We start from the raw sequence: 25,387 nt of genomic DNA, 5'->3' as shown, positions 1-25,387 counted from the left end.
GAGCATGTGTGCATGGATGAGTGTGTGTGCATGTGTATGGGTGAGCATGTGTATATGTGTATGAATGAGCATGTGTGCATGGATGAGTGTGTGTGTATGTGTATGGGTGAGCATGTGTGTATATGTGTATGGATAAGCGTGTGTGTATACATGTATGAGTGAGCATATGCATGTATATGGGTGAGCATGTGTATATGTGTGTGAGTGTGTGTGTATGGATGAGTGTGCATGTACATGTATGAGTGAGCATGTGTGTACATGTATGGGTGAACAAATGTGTGTGTACGGATGAGTGTGTGTGTACATGTATGGGTGAGCATGTGTGCATGTGTATGGGTGAGTGTGTGTATACGTGTATGAGTGAGTGTGTATGTATGGATGAGTGTGTGTGTACATGTATGAGTGAGCATGTGTATATGGGTGAGTGTGTATACGTGTATGGGTGAACATGTGTGTGTACGGATGAGTGTGTGTGTACATGTATGAGTGAGCATGTGTGTACATGTATGGGTGAGCATGTGTGCATGTGTATGGGTGAGCATGTGTATATGTGTATGAGTGAGTGTGTATGTATGGATGAGTGTGCATGTATGTGTATGAGTGAGCATGTGTGTATGGGTGAGTGTGTATACGTGTATGGGTGAACATGTGTGTGTACAGATGAGTGTGTGTGTGCATATATGAGTGAACGTGTGTGTATGTGTATGGGTGAGTGTGTGTGGATGCGTATGGGTGAGCGTGCGTGTATGGGGTGAGTGTGCATGCATGTGAACACAGGTGAGCTATTGTGTGAATATTTTGTTTTCATGTTTGTCTTAGTTGAGTTTTACCTTACAATCCAAGGTAAATTAAAATTTCTCTTGAGTTTCCCTAGATTTTCCAGATCTTACTTATTCACTGTCAGTAATCTTCACTAGCACTTAATCTTCTGTGTCCAAAATGTATTGCTGATTCTAATCGATGATTAAAAAATAATGTAGTTACTTTCTGTATAAAACATTCCTATCACAAATAGCCTCCTACTTTATGAGAAGATTTTATGAAAGAAAAGTGATAGCCAAGACTAAGAAAGGCAGTATTTAAGAGATAGGTAGTATTACTCAGTGAACACATTCAGCTGGAACACTCTATCCGTTTTTTTTCCCCTTCACATAAATATGGGGAGAGTATAAATGAGAAGATAATCTGATTTTATGTAGTGTAGTAGTATTTAGGGTATTGAATCTCTGTAGATTCAGGCTACCTTCCTGCAGTTACCATCTATAATTCTGTGTCCTGAACACTGAAAGTTAGTATATATATGAAATTTTCGTCACTTAAGTCTTTATAGAGCAGACTACTGTGATTCACCTCTGTGCTTAGTGCTTAGTATTGTGAATAACCAGAGGATCCCAAGAGGCCTGTGTTACCTGACTTCCTTATTCAAAGTATGCACAACTGGGGAGTATCTGTTAATGAATGTGTTTCTCCTGCAGGAGACATGGTCTTCATGGACTTCAAGTCTGAAGTCTTGCTGTCTTGTGGGGGAGATGAAGCATTCATAGAGGTATAAAATAAAGCAATTTGTAGTTACCCAGTGTAGTGGCACAAATGATGAGAACTGTGGAGAATTAGACAAGAGAAAAATTACTGTGAGACAGATGGGTAAAATTGGAGATTTTTTTGTGTACTAATTAGATTCTGTATCTTAGAATATTAATGGATGCCTTAGGAGACGGATAGGTAGGAGAAGGATGGAGGTAATGGGCCTGGGAGAGTAGAAGGGACTCTTAGTTCATGGAATAGTCATTACACATTTCTTCATCTTTTCTTGATGACATAGTTTCAAAACTTGTCTCCATCTGGGTCACTCACTTCTGTCTATACTCCAGTTTGTGTGAGGTTTTACTAAACCAGTATGTGGATTAATCTAGTTTTATACTGTCAGGTTCGTGATTCAGAAACTCATTCTTTTAGCCACATATTAGCTTGAATATTTGGAGATAGAATGCCTCCAGTGAGAGTGAGGGGAGCACCAGGGAACTGGAAGAGAAGGCGACTGGGAGCCATTGTTTTTCCCTCCTCCAGAACTTTTTGACCTTGTCTGTTGATTCTTGTCCTATAGCCAGACAGAGTAGGCAGGTAGGCTTGTGGCCGTGTTTTGCAAGGAAACTCAGAAGCCAAGAATCTCTAAGTCAAGAATAAGAATGAGTTGGTATAGGGCAAGTGATACAAAATAGGGTCAGTTTCATAAACTTCATAGTTGATTTTTTTCAGTTGACAATTCAGGTATCTCAACCTCAACTATCTTCTGTTCAACATATCATTGGCCAGATCCAGTTCATTTGAGGACCCAGAGTAAGCAAGCATGTGTTGCCAAGTCTTTGGTTATCCCAAATTAGCTCAGGTCCTTTACTGGTTGTTTCCTCTGAGTATATAATATATATCCAACCCCTCAATTGTCCAGAATAAACCAGAGCTGCCTGTTCTGTATGGAAAACATTTTAGTGGTTATGATTCTCCTGCCTAGACCATGATAGTGCCTTAGTCATTTAACTGCCTGTCACTTTAAGATTTTGAAATGTTGGTTCTTAATGTAAAAGGCAGACACATCCCTGAGGAATTATTTTACTGGGCAACTTGCCCATTCTGAAACCTCAGTCACCCTGAAAAGTATCTCATGAACCTCCTTCATGTGAATTTTTTTTATCTTCGTCTTAATGTTTGTGGTGTCTGATTCTCTGTCTCATATTCCTGTAACATGGCCATCAATTTGGGTCACTCTTCAAAAATGGGTGGTCCTTGGTTACTAATGAAAAGGTGACTCATTTCCTTCCAGGCAAAGGCTGACACTGACTATCAGGGTTCATAATTTGTCTCCACAGAGGCAAACTCTCTAAGTGTGGGATACCACCTATTCTTTCCTAAATTTTATAAGAATTAAAGATGACATCATTAGCTAGAGAAGTAAGATAGGTATTTGTATGCTGTGTTGAGAGGACACATGAAAGGGGTATCTGGATAAGGGTACTACATTAATTTACTTAAGTGACTTCTTCCCTGTGAGTTTAAATTTAGTGCTTCCTCCCTCCCCCAGACCAGTGTCTCACATACATACACCTCAGTTACTTCTTGTCTTATGTAGTTTATCAGCATGTCAGATTCCATAAAGCGACTGAAGAAATTCTCTACTGAAGAAAACAAGCTCTCATCTTCGCCAGTTGTTTGGGGATGATTAGTAAGGCCTTTCTGTCCCTTTTAGGTTCAGGATTCTTTTTCATTCCATTTATCTTGTTTATTTTATTTATTTATTTATTTGAGACAGAGTCTTACTTTGTCACCCTCAGTAGAGTGCTATGGCGTCACAGCTCACAGCAACCTCAGACTCTTGGGCTCAAGTGATTCTCCTGTCTGAGCCTCCTGAGTGGCTGACACCCGCCACAATGCCCAGCTATTTTTGGAGATGGGGTCACCCTCCGGCTCAGGCTGGTCTTGAACCTGTCAGCTCAGGCAGTTCACCCACCTCAGCCTCCCAGAATGGTAGGAATACAGGCATGAGCCACCTCACTCAGCCGTTTATCTTGTTTAAATATATTGTTCCTTTTCTTTTGCTTCTTCTTTGCTTTCTTATGCTTCCTGGGGGTGGTTGTGCAAAAGTTCATTTACATAAGCATATGCACTTTATTCATTTGTTATTTTTTAATCCATGCACTTTAGAGGGGTGATAGGCAGGCACTGTGCAAGAAATAAAAGAAGGGATATAGCACAATTCTTGCCTCAAGTGGGGCAGTGGTCAAGATTTACACAGCCACAGATGTTCAAGCATTCACCTCAGCAAGCGTCATTGCATCCCTTGGTGGTATTGCTGAGAAGTTCAGAGGCTAAGATTGTGGAGTCATTATCCTAGGAGGTTGAAGGGACTTTGGAATGTGCCTTTCTTATATACTTTGTTTTATATGTGAGGAGCCCAAGGCTTAATACAGCTAATGAATTACCCTGTTTGACCTGATATCTGATTAGAATGTAGAGTGGGACTAAGAGCTCTTTTCCCAGATGCCATTAAGCAATCTAAAGATTCAGTACTACTTCTTCTCATTTATGATAACCACATGGGTACAATTATTTTTGAACTAGGAATCTCTTCAGACCGAACAGTAAGCTTTTTAAATTATCCAGCTTTTAGACATTTTTTGGACTTTTTGGACTTCAGAACTTTGATGGTGGTCACCTACCAATATTGGGAAATAGAAAGCAGCTTCCCAGGTTCCCTTTTCTGCCTAGAAATCTTGTTTAATTGTAACTACCAGTGTCTAAAGCAGTGGTTCTCAACCTTCCTAATTGCCGCGTTGTTACAAATGGAACAAAGGGGTCCTGACTTGCAGGTTGAGAACCTCTGCTCTAAAGAAACTAGCAGTTCATGGTGTTGAGGTTACTTTGTGGGATGCTCTGTGACTCTGTGTTCCAGGTGGTTCATGTAGCTGATCTTTTGTCAAAGGCTAGGAGAAAGTAATAAAAGTCCAGGACAGAATGAAGACTGTGTCTGTGTGTGCGTGCTGGTCAACTGCATATGTTGGTGGAAAATGTAATTAAAAATAATCTACTCTATATGGGGGTGAGCCACTTTTGAGGAATTTAAGGGTGGGCAAGGGTTAAGAAGTACTCTGTATATCAGGAATCTTAATTAGTTTCAACAGTCCTTTGAGTAAATAGCTCAACCTAGTGGTTCTCAAACTTCCAGTATAATTAACTGCATGTTTGAGTGCTCTGTTCCAGTCACTATGTTAGGTACTTAGGGCCCTTAGTTTGTTGGAGAAGACACATAATTATAATAAAGGCTAATAGTGATAGGATGTGTCAGGGTTATGGGAACAAACAGAGGGAGTGTCAAGGCTGTTTCTCAGAGGAAATAATGTTTAAGTTAAGGCTTAAAGGAGTTTTAGGGTTTAGCTATGAAAAGATGATAGGGAAAAGTACTTTGGGCTGAGTAAACAATATACAAAGGTCTGGAGATACTTTGTAGTATATTCTGGGAGCTGAAAGAAGTTGAGTTTTGTAAGAGTGTAGTGCATAAAGGAGAGATGCTCTTGAGAGAAACCATTTCTTGGTCTGTTTGAATACAATGTATAATGACAGACTAAGAATTCAAGAATCATTTATAGCAGCATCTCTATATATTCATATTGTCCATATTCAGATATGGACAACACACATTTAGAGAGTGATTTATAAAGATTGCAGACCCCTTGCAATAACTCTGCAGCTCATAGCTTGGGAACAAGTGGCTTCTGTCCTGTTGAAGGTACTTTTCGTAAACTATGTCTAGGGCTTGTGGCTATGTTTTAATCACCAGTAGATACTTCCTTAGGGTCCAGTGCACTCAAGTGTGGTAAGGTCCTGAGTGTGTGCTGGGAGAGGAAAGATCAGTTCTGTCACAGCTATGACACGAGTCTTTCAATTCTATACCTGTACGTGGACCCAGTCTTTCAAGTGATGACTGAAGAGACTAGGTGCTCGGCTCAGCGTCTGAGCCCAGACCATCACCTGGAGGATAAGGGCGTTTACACTTTGTCTATCAGTTCCTGTATAGACAAAATGCAGTTTCCCACTGTGCTCACTACTCACTTCAGTCTCCAGTGAAGATGAGGTGAAGTTGTGAAGTAACAGCTTTAAAGTCTGTAACACTTCAGCTTCTTTTTGGTTTGGATTAATAAAATAGTCATGTGTTTATTGCTTTTTATTCAGGTGAAGAGGTGAAAAACCTGAACATATATAAACTAAGGGAGATGGAATTTCAGAAGATAATTCTCAGCCCCACAATTCCCCGTGAAGTTCTTTTCCTGTGGGAAACTTTTAATTTGGAAGCATGCAGCCTAATGTGGGAACCAAGATTAACATTTTTTGAAATACTTTTACAAGAAAAGCAGAAATGTCCTTCTATCCAGGAAGCTGAATTTACATAGTAGAAAAATGGGCTGCCCTGCAGTATTTGGTAGTCTTTGTGTGTCAGTTGTGATTACAAATTTGTGTTGTGGGTGTGTGAGAGAGAGAGAGGAGGAAGAGAGGAGAGACAGAGATTGTGTGCTTGTCTTTGTTTCCTTTGTATCAAACTGGCCCTAGAAAGTGTGTTTTACCACAAACAGTCCAGTTCTGGGCCCTCCTTCTATACATGACTGCTTTTTTAAAAAAGTTCTTTTTGTTTTTTCCTCTGATGAGTAAGCTCTCGTGTTTTCTGTCTTGTCTTTCCTTTCTTTTCTTTGGGATGGGGGTGAGAGTGGGAGTGGGAATGGCGAGAAGGCTCCATGACAGAGCTTCTTCCCTTTTCTTCCCCTCTTTACCAGGAAGTTAACTAGATGTCTTCATGCATTAAAAAAAAAAAAAATCCCGTTAGTAATTAGCATGACCCAGTTAGTTACCTTTACACAGAGTTCCAGAGTTTAAAAAGTTGACAGTCTGACGAGACATCATATGGGAGGTACTGGGTGGAGGGGACTCTGAGTTAGACCAGTAGATTGGGTTGGGCCTCTTGAACGCCAGCCTAGGAATTTAGACTTGATTCTATAGGCTCTGGGGTGTCTACAAGTTTTCAGCCAGAGCCTTGGGAATTGAATGTTATATAGAAACTTTCACTGGTTATAGCCAGCTTTGGCTGTTAGCAATTATTTTTATCTACTTTAACAGGGGAACAGGAGAAGGGGCAGGAAACTAAGCTGGCATTATGGTTGTAGGAAAGAACAGACTGATTTGGGGCCTTTTCAAACTGTGGACCTTTGTTACTGACCGATGCTTAATTTGGTTTCTGGGTTTTGTTAGTTTTTCCCCCTGCCCTTACCTCATTCACCTTAACGACAGCTCCCCCCCCTCTAGAGCTTAGCTAGGGCAGGCTGCCACTGCGGATTGGGGGGCTGAGAGGCCCGGAGCAAGAAGAAAGTGGGTTGAAAGCAGAGTTCTGTTTAAAGAATTTTCTGCTGGAAACTAGCCCAGAGGGAGTAAAGAGGAGCTTTAATGAGGAGCAGCTGCAGTGCCGACGCAACCCACAGGAGACATTTTTTTCCCCTTCGTTCCACATTCTGTATAGTTTTTTAAAAATCATGATTTTGAAATAGCTGTTTTGTAAAGCACGATTCTCTTTTTCTTGTATGTAGTGGGGTTTCGCTTTGTTGTTGTTTTCTTTTAATGGGAAAATCCTCACCAAAAAAAAAAAAAAAAAAATCTAAAGACAGAGCTGCAGCAAAACCCTGGATGCAATTTGGGCTTACCCTGCTGATACAGAACATTCAGTGGAGAAAACAAGGGAGAGAACACTGGCTTTTATTTGGAAAAGGGGCTTATTTCCTGCTTAGACTTCAGTCATCTTGGAGCTGACACAAGCTGCTACACTGTTCTAAGCTTTTCTCTAGAGGAGTGGCTATTCATTTAGAAACGTGAAAGAACAAATTTTTCTGTCTGGTATTACTAAGGAGACTGATCCCGACGTCCAGCCATTGCCAGATAGGTTGGAATTGGTATTCCAATCCCAGCTCTGCTGAAATCTGTGAAGTGGCTACGTGTAAACTAATCCAGGCTGCTGGTGACACGTGAGAGTTGGGGTCTGGTTTTCATCTGCTTCAGTGAGGGGGCATTGTATGGGGATCCTTTCAAAGGGAATGTTTTCTAGTTCCATTAGGAGGAATCCCTTGTTTTTCTCTTGTTTCCACCCTGCTTTCCTCCCCCTCACCCATTCCCTGTGTGTTTGAACAGTAATGATGAAAATGTGCATCTCTCTTCATGTCAGAAACACCAGACTTTTAAAGAAAAAGTTATTAATTTATCTGTATAGACCTTGTAAATATTCAGACTAGTTTACAGAATTGTTTTACAGGGCAAAAAGTCTCCATAGCTTTCCCTGTCTTCACAGCCTCCTCTGTGAAACTGTTCTTTCAGAGTTCCAGAGCTGGAGTGGAGGGTGGAGTAGAAGGAAGTCCCTAAGAACCCCCTGGAGGAGGGAGGCATTCATACAGTTTTGGGAATGAAAAGTAACTGTTGGATTTATTTGGTTATTTTTTTTAGAAAGCCTTTTACATACTCCTACATATAGTTCAAGAGGTAGAATACGTTTCAAAATTTGTGCTGGGTAACTTAATCAAATTAGGGATTTGTGAGAAAACTTGGGTGTTTACCTAGTTATGGTTCTAGCTTCTAAACAAACTAACTTGAGCCATCTCAAGAAGACAGGTATTGAAACCCTGCTTTCCAAGCAGAGAGCCTTCCCATTTACACCATCGGGGTGTATGGTATCTTTACGTTACCAGGGATTTGTAAGTTGAAAGATCTGCTGTAGGAAACAGGTTCATTATTTCTGGGTGCCTCACCTATTATTCCCTTCTTCTCGTGTTTATAATTCTGCTTAGCTTCTTGGGGTGTGAAGGGTAATTCTGAGCCTCAGGATGACTTGTAGGGTTGATTTGGCTTGCACTGTACTAGGCAGGTCACAGTGCCGAGTTGAGATCATGTGGCAGATTTGGACTGAGAGACTGGCTTTATCATGAAATTTAACTGCTTTGGAACCAGTTGCTTAATGGGACTGAGGTACTCATGGTATTCAAGGAATATACACTAGCTGTTTAGGACATATTCTTTCTCACAAAAACTATCTAGATGGGAGTTTCAGAGAAGCATAAGAAAGATGTAACAATGGCTGAAGTGCAGAAGAGCCATACTGGTAGAAACAATGCAGTCCCGGCACGGCACAGAATCCGCTGTTGGAGGGGTCAGAGGCAGGCCGGTTTGGAGGAGGCTTACTGGAGAACACAGGCTTTAAGGAGATCTTTGAAAGAGGGAAGAAAGGAACATAAGTTGGAGACATCTCAGACAGGAAGCATAATATTACTCACAGGAAATTAGAAGATTTTGATAAAGTGGACAGTAGACAGGATTGTGGAAATAATCTGGAGTGTTCGGGTCATGGATTGCTAACAGAGGAAGATGGTTAGATTGGGCAATAGGGCAAATGGGTTAGAGATTCCAAGGAGCTCTGATTTTAAAGGCTGGGCCCTAATCGTAGTTTCTGAGCAGCAGAGTGACATCATCAAAATTCTACTTAAGAAGGATTATTTTTTTAAGTAGTGTGCTTAGTTTCAGCAAGGAATTTCCACACGGTCCTTATGGAGAGGTGTGGGTGGGGTGCTGGCCCAGTGAGGATGACAGAGCTGACAGAGGAGGTGCTTGTCATGAGGTTAGACTTAGTAGCTCCCTTTCAGTAGTACACTGATACTGCAAGTACTAGTGAAGGTGGGGGTGCCTTTGTAAAGCTGGTGGCAATTGCTAGATTCACAGATGACAAACTTGGGGCAGGGCGTTTTGGTGTCCCCAACAGTGCTAGAAGGGGTTCAGACCAGTTGGTTTCTGGGTGTGGCTCGTGCTGAAATTTTGCATTGAATATAATGTAAAAGTTGTCTCAATCAGGGGTAGAGATTCAAAAAGGAATAAATGACAGTTCAGTTATTGGGTTCAAAGAACATATGGCACAAGTTGAGAATGAGAGAAATATGGCACAAAAGTTCACATGAGAGAAGGCTCTGAACTTTTTAGCTGAGTTTGTATTTAGGAGCACAGAGTTCACTTCTAAGAAAGTGAACACAGTTTTGGGCCGAGATAGTAGAAGCCTAGTGTCCAGGTCAGGAGGTGATGGTTCACGACTGTGAGAACACAGGTCTTATACAGTTTTCTGTTTGGGGCCTCACATTCTAAAGAGTTTTTAATGAATCCTGGAATCCTGCAGTGGGAGGATGCAGGACAGCTCAGTATTGAAGCACATGTGCTCTGGAGTTGCATTTGAGTTTGCTTCCTGCCTCTTCTGTCTTCTAGCTGTGAAATCTTAATTTTTCTAAGCTTCACGTTCCCCATATATATAGAGTGGAGGAGATTATAACATTGTAAGGAGTGATCAAAGAGATAATAGCTATTTAAAAAGTAGCAAATGTATAGTATATAGTAAGTGTTTTTAAAAAAAATGGTCAGTATAAGTATTATTACTACTGTGTTAAGCATAGAAGAGTTACTAAAAAGGTGAGAAATGAGGAAATAACTTAAAAGCACTGAACCCTGGGAAAAAAGAAAACAAAGGGTCAACACACCTGTCCTTGTACTACCAGAGAGCTACGTGTGAGATGGAGAAGCAGGTTTGTTCCTTTTAATTCTAGAGGACAGGCATAGCCTGGAAATTGTAGAGAGAAAGAGTTTATCATTTTAAAAGTTAAGACAAAATTTGCCCCTTTAAAGTGTACAAATCAGTGGTTTTTAGTATTTTCACCGAGTTTGGGACCACTACCACAATCTAATTTCAAAATGTTTTCGTCACCCCCAAAAGAAACTCTGTCCTCCTTAGGAGTCTCTCTCCATCTCTCCTTTCCTTGGTCCCTGACAATATTAATCCACTTTCCATTTCTATGGATTTTCCTATGCTGGACAGTTCATATAAGTGGGATTCAGTAATATTTGTCCTTTTGTGTCTGGCTTCTGTCACTTGGCCTGAAGTGATCAGGGTTTGTCCATGCTGTGGCATGTACCAGCACTTTGTTCCTTGTTATGACAAAGTAATATTTCATTATATGGTATACCACATTTTATTTACCTATTCATCATCTTTCAGGCTTTGGATTGTTCCCCTTTTTTGGCTATTAATGATTATTGATTCTGTGAACATTCTTTTGTGTACACATAGTTTTTAGTTATCTTGAGTATTCTTGGAGGGAAGGTAGAATTTGAAGCAAGAGCTTTCTGACAATGGGATCCTCCTACACTGTTCTTTACTTAACAAATACATGGTGTTTACCACATGCTGGATAGTGTTCTAAGTGCTTTATCTAAGTGTCTTGTTATTTATAAACTTTATGAGGTAGGCACTGGTATTAAATCTGTTTTACAATGAGGAGGTTTACTACCTTGCCCAAGATTACATATCAAGTAAATTGTGGAGCTGGGATTCAAACACTGAAATCCAGGTGGTCTATTTCTAGAGTCTATACCAGGTGTCCTCAAACTACGGCCCGTGGGCCACACGTGGCCTGCCTAGGACATTTATGCCACCTGCCGGGTGTTTTTGCCACCGCTGCCTGTCCTGCTTAGCAGCCTGCTGGTCCTGGGGCCTGCAGTCCAGCACTCCGAACAGTCTGAGGGACAGTGAACTGGCCCCCTGTTAAAAAAGTTTAAGGACCCCTGGTCTATACTCTTTGTTACTCCTTTTTTTTTTTTTTTTTAGATGTGATCTCTCTCTGTTACTTTGGCTAGAATATAATCATATCATCATAGATCACTGCACCCTTGAACTTCTGAGTTCAAGAGATCCTCCTGCCTCAGCCTTCTGAGTATCTAGGACTATAACACATGCCACCGTGCCTGCCATTTTTTTTTTTTTTTAGTTTTTTGTAGAGATGAGGTTTTGCTATTTCTCAGTATGATCTCTAACTCCTGGCCCCAGGTGATCCTCCAGCCACAGCCTCCCAAAGTGCTAGGATCACAGGCTTGAGCCACACACCTGGCCTAGAATCAGGAATGATAATGACTTTATGAACTTACTTGATTCTTACTGTTTGGCAGGTATCATGCTATATGCTTGTATTCAAGCAGAGGCTGGTGAATATCATTTAGAAATGTTTTAAAAATGATTATTTTGTTGGGTAGAAATTACCTTTGTGTACCTTGAATCTCAAGGTTGTGTTATTCCAAGGATGGATGGAAGTAAAGGCAAAACCAGCAACAAGATGTCTAGCCTGAGGCTTTTAAGATGATCAGAATTTGTATCTACAGGAAACTGTGAACATGAATGATAAGAATAGGAATTCAGCTAACAAGACTTGTCAGAATATCATAATAAATTATGTATCAGTTATAGGGATTAGCTTAAAGTGACTTTAAACTGTGAGTTAGAAAACTGTGGCTCAGAAAAATGGAGGAATTAAAGTTTCATGGGAAAACTATCTCCCTTTCCAAGTGTTTAGCTTTATATAATGGTAGGACATATTAGGGGAGACAGATGGCTTTCATAATATTTTGGAGTCATTTACATGAAGGTAGTTGTTTAAAACTCAGTGAACAATGACAAGAGCAAGTGCGTGTGAGAGCAAAGCGCAGTGCAGCCTAGGCTTGAATACTTCCAGATGGCTGTGACTGAGGGGGAAGAAGTATCAGCATTCTCAACTAAGACTTTACTAGTAGGCTTTGAGATGGACAGGGCAGAGGCCAAGGATAAAAATATAAAAATGGTGCAAGGAGTGGTCCACAATCTCTCCTGGTGGAGAGAATTTCCTTGTGATGAAATCTCTGGTTTCAGTAGTCTTACTGAATTTGACAGGAAAATCATTGCTCTTAGAACATAGTTTCTAGGCAATGATTAAAATAAAAGTTTTGTTGCAAAAGTACAAAGTAAATAGATGGAAAAGAAAGAGAAATATCTGTGAAATTAGGCTATAATCATAGAGGGTTAGTTGTGAAGGCAGAATTTGGAAAAGGAAATAGTAGTACTTAATGAAAAATCTAGGTTAAAAGAGACTTATCTATGTTTTAAGGTAAAGAGGTATTCGGCAGCCTGCAGGCCAGACGTAGATCATGGGAGGACTTTTTTGCTTATCTGTGGTGTCAGATATCATGAAAATTATGTATGGACCTTTTTATTTTTCTCATCAGCTTTTGTTAGTGTTTCTAATCTGTGGCTAAAAATAAATCTTTTCCCAATGTGCATCAGAGAAGAAAAAAGATTGGACATCCCTGCATGTGTGACACATTTTAAGTTGAGAAATCAAGTCTTTTTTTTTTTTTTTAGAGACAGAGTCTCACTTTGTTGCCCTTGGTAGAGTGCCGTGGCATCACAGCTCACAGCAACTTCCAGCTCTTAGGCTTAGGTGATTCTCTTGCCTCAGCCTCCTGAGTAGCTGGACAGGCACCTGGCACAATGCCTGGCTATTTTTTATTGCAGTTTGGCCAGGGGCGGATTCAAACCCACCACCCTCGGTATATGGGGCTGGCGCCCTATTCACTGAACCACAGGTGCTGCCCCATCAAGTCTTTATTATTACATAAATGGTAGGTCTAGTTCTACATAAAGAAAAGATGTATTTCTGTAGATTGGCTTTAGGAGAGTAAACCTGTTGTATGTCATATCTAAGTATTAGCTCACTTAGAGGAGAATCCAAATCTTTCTTTACACGGAGTGGCCTAAGGGCCCCACAGGGTCTGCATTCTGGTTACAGGTCTCATCTATTTCCTCTGCTCTTTTTCTTACTGCCTTTGGTAAAGCCACAGGTCTCCAGGTCTCTTTGTTCCTTAAACATGCCAGGGCTGTTTCCTATCTTAGGGCTTTTGCAATTGCTGTTCCCTCTGTCTTAAACACTTTTCCCTTAGATATCTGCATGACTAGTCCCTCACTGCATTCAGGTCTCAACTCAAATGTGGCCTTTGCTATGAGGCTTTTTCTGATTTTCCTCCTCAAAACTGAAATATCTCTCTTTACTCAGCCCACACCTCTATCCCCAACTGTGTCCCTTCCAGTTTTATTTTTTCTTCACAGCACTTAATTCCATTTAACATGTGTCTTTTACTTATTACTTTTATTTTTGTTTTCTCCTACTAGAATTTAAACTTCATGAGTGCAAGGATTTTCCTAGTACTGGAAAAATGCCTGGCACATAATGGGCACTTAACTATTTATTGCATGAATAAATGAATATTATATTATGAGTTTAATATTCTTTGCATAAACTCATTATTAATAAGCATATTGGATTCTATTTATAGAATTATGCTTTATTTATTCTCTACTCAAAGGCTAGCAAACTTTTTCTGTACAGTGCCAGAGAATAAATATTTTTGCAGGCCGTGTGGTCTCATTGCAACTACTCAACTTTGTTGTCCTAGTCTAGTGTAATATAAGCCATAGACAGTCTGTAAATGAATGAGCAAGGTTGTGTTCTGAGAGTATTTATGGACACTGAAATTTGAATTTTACATAATTTTTAAATGGTATACAATGTTACCCTTCTTTTGATTTTTTTTTCCCCAATCATTTAAAAATTTAACAACCATTCACAGACCCTATAAAAAACAGGCAGTGGGCCAAATTAGATCCACAAGCTATACTTTGCTAATCTCTAGTTTTATTGGTTTCTTAAACATATTTTACTTGAAACTTATTTTTCCATGCTTGCTAGGGTGCAATAATGTACATTCAACTTTAGAAACAGATAATTAAAAAATAGTTTTGTTTGGCTTCAGATACTTTTCATATTGTGTCATTTTTGTTTTCTTAGGAACCTAATGCATTTGCATTCTGTTAGCAGATGCCATGTGATACTGTTGGGGAGGGGATGATACTATGTATAGGAGTCCAGGAGCAAAGCTAGGCAAAGCCCACCCAGGTTTAAAATTTGCCATTATTTATAATTATAAAGTGAATAACTCCCATATGGGAGAATCAAGTCATCAGCCAAGCCTAAGGCTAAGGACTGACACTGTGAATGAAAATTGTGTTATAGTTTTTAATACCATTTGTAACATATTTCTTGATTTATAACATGTTTCTTTTTATAACATATCTCAGAGTTAATTTTACCTTTACTACATTGGCAATTCTTGCTCCTCTACCCTAAAAAAACCAAACTATTCTATTACCAAATCAAGCTGTGATTTTGATAAGGCATCAATTTTTCCTTAACGAGCACAAAGGAGAAAAAAAATGTTTTTTACTTGCAAAACATTTTAGTATTTTTAAGATTTTTCACATATTCCATTTCATTCAGTTCTCACAACAATTCTGTGATTATGGGTAACCCACTCAACTATGTAAAATGAGAGAGAATGGATGGTCAGTGAGGATACAAAACTTGTCCAAGGTCACGGCACCAGGAGTCTCGCAGACAAGCCCTTCCGACCTTCTGAGGTACAAATGCCTCACTGTTGCTCTCAGCCAGTCATTGGTTTTGGTGCTGTGAATGCTTCATTGCCTCTTGGTCTTTGGCTTCACCTACTTGTGAAGATGCTGAGGGTCCCAGCTGCTCCTTGCTTTGCCACCTCGCCTCTTAGAGCCCTGGGAAGGGGTGTGCAGGGTGTGGCTAGTTATCTCACTGCCACACCAGCTACTTACCAGCTCTGTTTGCTCCTCCAGCCTCCAGCCATTTTAGCTACTGTTCAGTTCTGGGCATGCTCTGTCTTAGTTCCCTAATATCTGGCCTTCTTTCTTTTCTCAGTAAATGTGACCCCTGAAGACCTCACTTAGCCAACCAACAGCTAATGAAAGGTCTTGGGTATGACGGGCAAAGATAGAAAGGAGGCAAACATGACTCCTGTGCTTCAGGCCTGGACAATTAGGAGAATCAGGACACCAGGGATTGGACATGGGAAGACATGATAAGAGCTGGTTTTAAGGGGGAGATGTAGAGTCTGGTTTATATGTGTTATCCTTGAGGTAATGGGGTGACAACCTTCTAGATTTGATTTTGTATCCTCCAAAAGTAAAATGAAGGAATAAGTTGAACTAGATATCTGGGGCACCAGCCAAATAGCAAAATTGATAGTTAGAGTCCAAGTCTTTGCTTTGTGTCCCCGCCCTTTGTGGAGTCAGAATCTACTCTGTTACCCATGCTGGGGTACAGTGATGTGATCATAGCTCACTACAACCTTAAACTCCAGGGCTCAATGATATTCCTGCCTCCTGAGTAGCTGGGGCTATAGGCATGTGCCACCATACCCAGCTAACTGTTTTAATTTTTTGTAGAAATAGCGTCTTACCATGTTGTCCACACTAGTCTTGAACTTTCCGCTCTAAGCGAACCCTCCCACCCTGGCCTCCCAAAGTGCTGGGACTACAGCTGTGAGCCACGGTGCCCAACCCCCTTTTTGTTCCTTTTAAATACTTCTTAGAGGTTCCATTAAAATTACCTCTTCAGTATGAAAACTAAGACTTCCAGTGCCTTTTTGATATTGTTAAGAGACAGTTGTCATAAATATCACACACAGTTTGAGATAATTGTACATCTTATGAATCACAGATTCCTCAAGACTCCAATGTGGAAAATGTTACAGGATTTTATTCTTGAATTGCTTCCTTCTTCCACTTTGGTGTTTGTTTATATGATATCTTAAATATTTTATGTTATCTTATGTCTTTTTACTTATTAGAAAACTGCCTACTACTTTTATAGTAACAGGTCTTTAAATCGCCCTGTGAACTAGTCCCCATTCTTATACCTTCATCCTTTTGTCTGTTCAGTCTTTGCCACCGTAGTATAACCTATAATCCAGAAAGTGAGGCACAGGGCAAGTGATGTTTCAGTGGAAACAAGAGAAAGAAGAACTTGTTTCTCAATGTTTAAGTGGGAAAAAGCACGTGATATCTTTTATATTTTAAATTGGAAGGGATAAGAGAGTCACATTCATGCATTATCATGTGAACATCCTAATCCTATCAAATAGCTTAGTCAAAATGAGAAAGTGTAAGCGCTCCTAATTCTATATGAAATCAGCACATTGTACCCCATAAGTGCATGTATACATGATATATGTGTTTATGATTTAATAAAAAGAAAATTAAAAAAACAAAATGAGAAAGTAAATGAATTTAAGCAGACAAGTATGAGCAGCGCACTACAAAGAAGTACTGTGATGCCGTGCCAGCCTGCACCTATGTGAAAACAGCTATAGTGTGTTTTGCTTTGAGTGAAGGTCAGGCTCACTGGCCATAGTAGAAGACCACCTGGTATTCTGGCCACCTGGTATTCTGACATTCTGAAGATCAAAATGACATACAAGTATGTGGGTAAGTTTTATAGGTTGTACTTTTAGGTTTCTTGATTCACTGCCTAATGTTCTTTTGGACAGACTATTAGTTATTCTTACTGTGAGTTTTTGGACTTAAAAGAAGTCAAGTGTTTTCATGGATTTTCCTCTTTTCTATACAGATGTCCTGAGGGCTTCTTGGGAGAGTACTGTCAACATCGAGACCCCTGTAAGAAGAACCGCTGCCAGAATGGTGGGACCTGTGTGGCCCAGGCCATGTTGGGGAAAGCCACATGCCGATGTGCCCCAGGGTTCACGGGAGAGGACTGCCAGTATTCGACCTCTCACCCCTGCTTTGTGTCTCACCCCTGCCTGAATGGAGGCACCTGCCATATGCTCAGCCGGGATACCTATGAGTGCACCTGCCAAGTCGGTTTCACAGGTAACTCAAGCCTAGACTTTCCTACTCTTAGCAGGTACCTCTATTTAGCATCTTTTAGATCTTGGTATCTGGCTTTTAAGGGTCACCCAACTCTGGTGCGCATTTAACATCATGATAAGGAACTGGAATGTTCCAGACAACTATCCTTAACTTCCTTTGAGAGTTTATGGGTGGAGAAGGAGAAAGAAGGGGTAAGATATATAGAAGTATTTGACTGCTTAAAGTCTGTATGTCAGTATGGGCATCAGAATGGTTTCAGAAATACACTATCACCAGATGAAAAGCTCTGATGCTTTTGATTCCTCACTTGGAATTTCCTCTCTCTAGACATTTAGGGCACTGGCTTTTCTGGTTTTCTAAACTTTGGTTGTTCTTGCTGCTTCTCCATTGTCTTGACCTTACTGAGTTTTTGTGTTCCTTGGAGCACTGTTTTGAGCCCTCTTTTGAGCCATACCCCAGCCCTCCCTAGGGAGTCTCACCATCTTCAGTTGCCTCCTCTTCCGCCATCTGCTCAGTTGCTGACGACTATCATAGTCTCTCCTGTAGCGCCACCTGACACTCAGGCTCATGTTTTGAACTATCCCTTGCATATTCATCTCAGAAATTCTACAGGTGCCTCCAACTGTACATGTTGATAGAAGTAAGTAGCACCAACATGCGCTCCAGATACCCGACTAGAACCTCTCTCTCCTTTGTCTTTACCAGGCTCTGAATTCCGTCTCATCTGTCAGTACCTCTCATCTTTATCAGCCCAGCCTCTGAATTACCTCTCATCTGTCCTCTCCATGTCCTCTGCCACTCCCTAGTTGAGGGCCATGCTGTTTCTCACCTGGACTCCTGAAGTTATTTCTGAATGGGTTTTCTTGATTTTATTCTCTCCCTGTCTCATTCAGCCATCATACTGTTACATCTTTAATTATAAATGCAAATCTTCCAACAAACTCATCTGCTTTGACAATGTGCGATGATTTTTCATTATCTACAGGTTCCTTGCAAGCATCTATATCCAGTCAGATGAGATTCTTCTCATTTCCTGAAAAGCGTCATACTTGAGATTGCCCCCACTTGCACATCCTGTTGCTTGGAATACACTTTTCTACAAATGGCGATTGCCCAGTGTTATTTAAAACAGCATCTTAGTGACTCTTTTATGATTCCTTTAGGCCAGTGGTTCTCACCCTTCCTAATGCCTCCTAATGCTGCAACCCTTTAATATAGTTTCTTATGTTGTGGTGACCCCTCAACCATAAAATTATTTTCATTGCTATTTCGTAACTGTAATTTTGCTACTGTTATGAATCGTAATGTAAATATCTGATATGCAGGATGTATTTTCATTGTTACAAAGGGGTAGTGACCCACAGGCTGAGAACTGCTGCTTTAGGCAATTTGTCTTTAAGTTTCTATTATTTTTATGTCACATTTTATTGTAATGGTTTTTTTCCATACCTGAACAGATTATGAGTTCTTTAGAGATGAGCCTGGGCTTTATTCAAAGTGAACTGTAGTGCTTACTAAATTAGATGAGAAAAGGAGAAATATTCTCTATTTTTCCCCCTGTTTTAAGCACTACATCAGTGGTTCTCTAAATTTCACAAGCCAAAAATGAACAATTTGTTCAGAAGACTAGACTGGATTGTTAGTTTGGAATACTTGCTCTACAAATTTTTCTTGAAAAGATGTTGATGGGGTAGAGTTGATTAGGATGATTAATTACCTCTATCATGATTATGGTAGAATTGATGATGTAAGTCACTGAGGAGATTCGGTGGTTAAAAGAGTAATTTCTTCCTGATTGTCAGTTCTGAGTTGTGTAGTTACCGTAAGGCAAAAGAAAGGGCATGCCCTTTAAAAAAAAAAGAAACATTTTATTTTTGAGTAGTGGAAATGCCAATAATGTCTTTTTCATAATCAAAATGTCACTCTGAACTAGTCCCCGATTAAAACTACTTCTTTTGCCCTTGAAAGGATTTCTTCTTGGTGTTCTTGGTTCTGATCATCTTTCTACATTTGCCACTGTTGTCTATCGCTTTGGTTAAGTTCATTCTTTTGGTTTTTGCGATAGTCCTGTACCTCACATAGACCTTACTAGCTCATTTCCACTCATAGATGAAGGAGCAGAAGCAACAAGTTAGTGCCTGCACATAACATGCATGGGAAACCAAGTTCAGGGACCTTTCTTGTTCAGTTGTGGGCAAACACTATGATATCCATGGTTACCTGAAGTAAGCATTTTTATTTCTTCTCCACTGTAAGTAAATACCTCTTAGTGGAATGAGTGAAAAAATAGGAAGAAAAATTGCAGCACCTTCATTTTTACCCTGCTTTGCACCCCTAGATTTATGTGCTGTGCCCACATTTGCACTGTGCCTTTCCCCTTTGATTGACATTTCCTGATAGAGAGCATTGCTGTCTGCTCACATGCACCCTTGTCCTCTGGCAAAAACGTTCTCGTGGCCCTCAGTTGCTTTTCTATGGGGGTTAGAGATTTGGAGCTTTTCCTAGACAGCCAATTGGAATATTAACAAATTCAAGGAGTTTTCATCTTTTTAATTTAAAAAATAAAAGGCTTAGGCTAATGAAAATAAAGCCACATGAATACCACATTTACTAGTTTCATGAGCATTTTTTTTTCTCTTTTTCTGCCTCAGAGAAGCTGCTTTGCTTCCCTTAGAGTCATTCCTTAGGGTCCAGCATGTCAGAATCTTCTTGCTGCTGTTCTTTCCTACCTAAGAGAGCCCAGTGTTACCTTAGTGGACTTCTGCTGTCATATTGGCTTCTATTTGTTTTGATTCATGGAGAGCCAGAGGTTCTTCAGCATCTTCAGACACATCAAGCAATATATGAGACAACGATTAATGTTTCCCAGACCAGAATGTGTTTGTATTGTGTTTAAAGGACATAGAAGTAGTATTGGACTGTTTTTAATCACCAAAGAAGTCAATTTAATTACTGCATATTGTGGCAAATACCAATGCATTTTACTCATTCTGTGGCCATGATATTATAGGGACCTAACCTTTGCCAATGTGGCAAGTGGAATACAACAGAAGGAAACAGCAAACTTGGTGTGTGTTGGGGGGCAGGGGAGCATTAAGAATGACTTTAGACGTTGTGATTTTTGAGTGGAGTTGTCAAGATAAGTGAGAGTTTTCTAGGTAAACAAAAATAAGATGGCATTTCAAACAGAGCAGCAGCACGTGCAAAGATTAGAAGATGTGAGATAGTAGATTGCTCCAGACCCTTGTTTGCCACAGGGTCTGCTGAAATTCTGCAGGACTGAGTTTCATGTGATGAACCTACAGTTCCCTTCCTGTGCACTATCCACTGATTCTTTGTGTTTCATCCAACAGAGGATGGTCTTGGGAAGCCTTAGATTTGGCCTTCTGTAAAAAGTTCAGAGGTTAGACTCTACATCCAAGAGCTCCATGATGTCACCTATGGGGAAAATGGGGAGTGGCATTGAGAATGGGGCTGGCCTCTATTTCTGTGACCAATACTGACTTCTGTTATCTTTCCTTTAGGTAAGCTGTGCCAGTGGACTGACGCCTGCCTGTCTCATCCCTGTGCAAATGGAAGCACCTGTACCACTGTGGCCAACCAGTTCTCTTGCAGATGCCTTGCAGGCTTCACAGGGCAGAAGTGTGAAACCGATATCAATGAGTGTGACATTCCAGGACACTGCCAGCACGGTGGCACCTGCCTCAACCTGCCTGGTTCCTACCAGTGCCAGTGCCCACAGGGATTCACAGGCCAACATTGTGACAGTGTCTATGTCCCCTGTGCACCCTCCCCCTGTGTCAATGGAGGCACTTGCCGGCAGACAGGTGACTTCACTTTTGAATGCAACTGCCTTCCAGGTAAGGAGTTCCCGAGTCCTGGGACTGGGGACAAACTCCCAGCAGGAGGAAGGTGGGAAGTGCTGCTCAGTGGCTCCTTTAGGACACTTCCCAGAGCAGGAAAAAAGGGAAGTGAGAATTTTGTGTGGGGTGGGTTGCGGGTGAGGGAGGATTTTTATGGGCCCATTGTGGTCCATAAACTGAGCAGGGGGTAATTTAAGTTGTCAAGGTTTATGATGATGAGTGGCTAGAAAATTGTTTATTGTCCCTTTTGGAGATGCAGTGAGAAGTAAGAGGAACAGAGCTCTGGGAAAGGGGCAGGAAAATCTGGAATGGAAAAGAACACAATGAGATTGGACATTGGAAAATATGGATGCATGATTAATAAAGGGCTTTTAACGGAACTGACACTAAAAATAGATGATCAGCTTTCCTCTATGCTTTTGCCTCTAATGGTATAATTCATTTTTTTCTTGTTCATCTAAATGAATCTAACTACCCTTTCGTGATTTTCCTTGGGCTACTGGCCTCCAGAACCCTTTCCTGCGTACTGTGTCTGACTTTGGGGTAACCCTGCCCTAACCTGAGCTAGAGAGTTTTGAGACTGAGGAGGAGATCCTATGTGAATCAGTGAGCACTTTTGATGAGATTCTGTATGAGAGACTATGTGACACAATGCTTTGTCACACTCTTCACTGGTGAGAGTCCCCCAGAGCACACACACCAACCCCAAGATAGAAGCAAAAGGACAAGCAGCGTCTGGGTGCTTGAGACCAGGTGTTCCACAGAGATGGAGAAAGGAGTGAGCCTGGCCAGCTCCCTTAACTCCTTATGAAATGATGAGGAGGCTGAAAACCAAGAATTTTGATTGGGAGCAGAACATGAGCAGCTGGAGCAGATGAATTACTAAGCAACAAAGATCCTGTGTTTATACAAATATCCTTAGTACAGAAACAAAAGAAGGAAAACTGTAGGGGGGAATGATGTGCTAAGTTAGCAGAATTGCCTCAAAAAGAAGTGGTTCTAGCCCCTCTTTCAGGGTGGGGCTCTTAGATTCTGGTGGTGTAGATACGGTTCACACAGAATGGGATCATCTGCTTTATCTTGTGGGGATTAAAGATCATAGTTTGGTCCCCAGTATAAAACCAGTAAATGGTGATTTATTAATTTCATTCAGTAAAAGTTTATTGAAAGTTCTAGGTGTAGTGTTGTGTGCCTGGGGTGCAGCAATATAAGACGCTGCCATGGTCAAAAAGAGAACTTGATAGCATTTTAACTAAGATACAAGAACAAGCTATTTAATTGTATTACTTTTAGTTTCTCTTTTAATAAAGAATAGAAAATGCTATCATTCTAGATACTAAGTAAATGTTTATTAACTGATATCACTGTCACCCACATTATCTTGAAGTAGAATAACTGAAATACAGATTTCTTTACCTCTTTGTTTGCATTGTAAGGATTAAAGAAAGAAGTAGAAATGTAAACAATTTAATATTGCAAATATTCTAGTAGTCTAATATTTTGAATCTAATTGGCTAATTAAGGTGTACTTGATTGTTGAAAGCTAAATAATTTTTCAGTTTTAAGAAAATTACTTTAATATTAATAGTTATCTACAACAAGACGTTGGTTTGGCAGCAAGAAAATTGATGGGAAATTAGAGAAGCCAATAAAGGAAGTTTTTAGCTGGGGAGAGTGATTATTCACTCCCATAGTCTCTGCATTGTTATCCATTAGCCACGATAAGAACCGTAGGGAATTCTGAGACTGTGTCCCGGAAAGGATCTGTCAAACAATAGTATCTCCTCCTTGAGAAAGGAAATAACCAGAGATTCCACAGTGGAGAGGCTGCCAGGGCTAGTGGGATGGAGTAAGGAGATCTTGGCTGTCTCTTACACTCTGGTGGTAGCGTAAGCGAGACTTTATTTACTCACTGAAGGGTGTATGTGTGTGTTAGGATAAAGGGTGCAAGTGGGCAGAAGATTTGGCAAAGAGAAAACTAATTTTTTGGTGAGTCAGGTACTATGCCAGGTACTTCCCTGCCTTTTAGCTCAGTTACATAAAAACTTTGGGGACAGATACTATTTTCTGAGTTTTCCCACATGAAGAAACTGGAGTTTGAGGATGTTAAGTGATTTCCCCAGTATTGCACAGATGATGTGGTTAGGCTGGGTCCTGAAACCCAGGCAGGTCACCAAGCCTAAATATATTTTATGCATCTTACTTACTACACTGCACCACCCATCTGCTTCCTGAAGATGTGTTGCAGACATAGGAAACTTTTTGTTAAATATTTTGAGCTATTTGGGTTAAAAAATATGTTGAATTATAAGAGAAATGAGATACTTCTAATTATAACCAAATATATTTGTTATATATCTATCTGTATATCATTGTGCATATATTTAAAATAAGTAGTCTAGTTCTTGCCTCGCAGGGTCTCATGATCTAAAACAGATGACTTCAGCTTTGGATGAATGTATAGAAAGAAATTAAAAAAGAATCGAAAACAATAGATGCTGCAGTAACACTGAATAAATAAGTATTTAAACAATTTGTTAGATTTCATGCTCATTGTTCTTAAGTCCCAGCTGGATTTTGGGAAGTGTTCACTTTATTTTCATGTAGGAAAATAGTGCCTGGAAATGGTTTTCTTTTAAAAGCCTCTTTCATAATGCAATACCATCTCCTAACCCTTCTTTAATTATTCCCCACACTTGTCAAGAGACTAAAATGCTACTTAAAGTTATAGTCACCACCTCAATGTTAATAGCACCCTTGAAAACATTTATTATTTTGGTCTAAAAATGGGGAAACCAAGTCAGCAAGAAGCAAAATACCTTGTTAAAATATTGTACAACTCCCAAATGGCTGCTTCCCACCACATTTCATGTATCTGCACTTCTAATTGAGGCCTGCCCTGGCCACCCTATTTAAAATTGTAACTGTTCTTCCAACCCCCTTAATTACTGACCCTGGTCTACTTTTTGTTTTCTTTTTCTGTAACTTCTGTCTTCTTACTATATAATTTGTACTATGTAATTTGCTTCATTATGTCTATTGTTGTCTGTCTTTTTCAGATTCTCCCTCTTCCTTTCTCCAGAATGAAAGATAGGATCTTTGTTTTTGTTTACTGATGTATCCCAAACACCTAAGAACAGGACCTGGCACATAATAATGCCACACGTGTTCACTGGCTGACTGGCTGTCCAAGTTGAGCATCGTGTCATCGTGTGGAGGCTGTGTCTGTACTCCTCTCACTTCTTCCTGGTGTCGCGCACCCTGGACATCATTGGGCTTTCCCTTCTGTCCGCATGCACTTTAATACTGGAGAAGAAACTTTGTAATTTTTCTCAGTTCTGGGTTGGTGACTTCCATAGTGTTTATATTTAAATAGCTAAATTCTAGTTCTTTTCCTGCAAAGGTACTGTAGTCACTGTTAGTGTATTTTAGTATTATTTTAGGACTCATGTGGAGGGAATTAGAACTGCAAAAATGACTCATCTTGTGTGACATAGAAAGAAACTTTTTTCAGCCGGGCACAGTGGCTCATTCCTGTAATCCCAGCATTTCGGAGGCCAAGGTGGGTGGATTGCCTGAGCTCACAGGTTTGAGACCAGCCTGAGCCAGAACAAGACCTCGTCTCTAAAAATAGCCGGGCATTGTGGAGGGTGCCTGTAGTCCCAGCTACTCGGGAGGCTGAGGCAAGAGAATCGCTTAAGCCCAGGAGTTTGAGGTTGCTGTGAGCTATGATGCCAAAGCTCTCTACCAAGGGAGACAAAGTGAGACTCTGTCTCAAGAAAATAAAAAAGAAAAAAGAAAAAGAAAAACTTTTCTGCACAAAGGAAGGAAAAAAATTCTTTGAGAGAAAACTAATACAGTCCAATCAAGGAACTGCGTTTCATCTTCTTTTTGGAGCAGTAACTGTTAATATTCTAGTTCACTTTCGTTGTGTAAAGTCTTTAGCAGAAGCTAAAGGAGGGGTACTCAGCCATAGTATTTTAACATAGAAACAAAGCATGAAAATAAATTACCGAATCACTGACTGTTCGTATTTTGGGGTTAAGGCCAACCAGTGGGGAGAAAATGAGTTAGAATGGTTTTGTGTTTATGGATATTTTATTTTATTTTATTCTATTTTCCTTGTAGAGATAGAGTCTCACTGTATCGCCCTCAGTAGAGTGCCATGACATCACAGCTCACAGCAACCTCCAACTCCTGGGCTTAGGTGATTCTCTTACCTCCGCTTCCCAAGTAGCTGGGAGTACAGGCGCCCGCCACGACGCCTGGCTATTTTCTGTTGCAGTTTGGCTGGGGCCAGATTCGAACCCATCACCCTTGGTATAGGGGGCTGGCGGCCATACCCACTGAGCCACAGGCG

The 25,387-nt window shown here is 40.4% G+C and overlaps 1 protein-coding gene across 1 annotated transcript in view; it reads left to right on the top strand.

Moving 5' to 3' along the window:
* The window catches only part of NOTCH2 (notch 2), a 158,238-nt gene that overhangs the window by 50,144 nt on the left and 82,707 nt on the right, over positions 1 to 25,387 (top strand). The window contains exons 3-4 of the mRNA XM_003793802.3: positions 16,905 to 17,164; positions 20,689 to 21,024. Of these exons, the coding sequence (XP_003793850.1) occupies positions 16,905 to 17,164; positions 20,689 to 21,024 (596 nt within the window). The remainder of the gene's footprint in view (positions 1 to 16,904; positions 17,165 to 20,688; positions 21,025 to 25,387) is intronic.

Source organism: Otolemur garnettii, unplaced genomic scaffold, assembly GCF_000181295.1.
Source record: "Otolemur garnettii isolate 467f Iridium unplaced genomic scaffold, OtoGar3 scaffold00073, whole genome shotgun sequence".
Taxonomy (NCBI): Eukaryota; Metazoa; Chordata; class Mammalia; order Primates; family Galagidae; genus Otolemur; species Otolemur garnettii.
The sequence above is the reverse complement of the archived record's forward strand: the minus strand, read 5'-3'. Positions and strand labels throughout refer to the sequence as shown.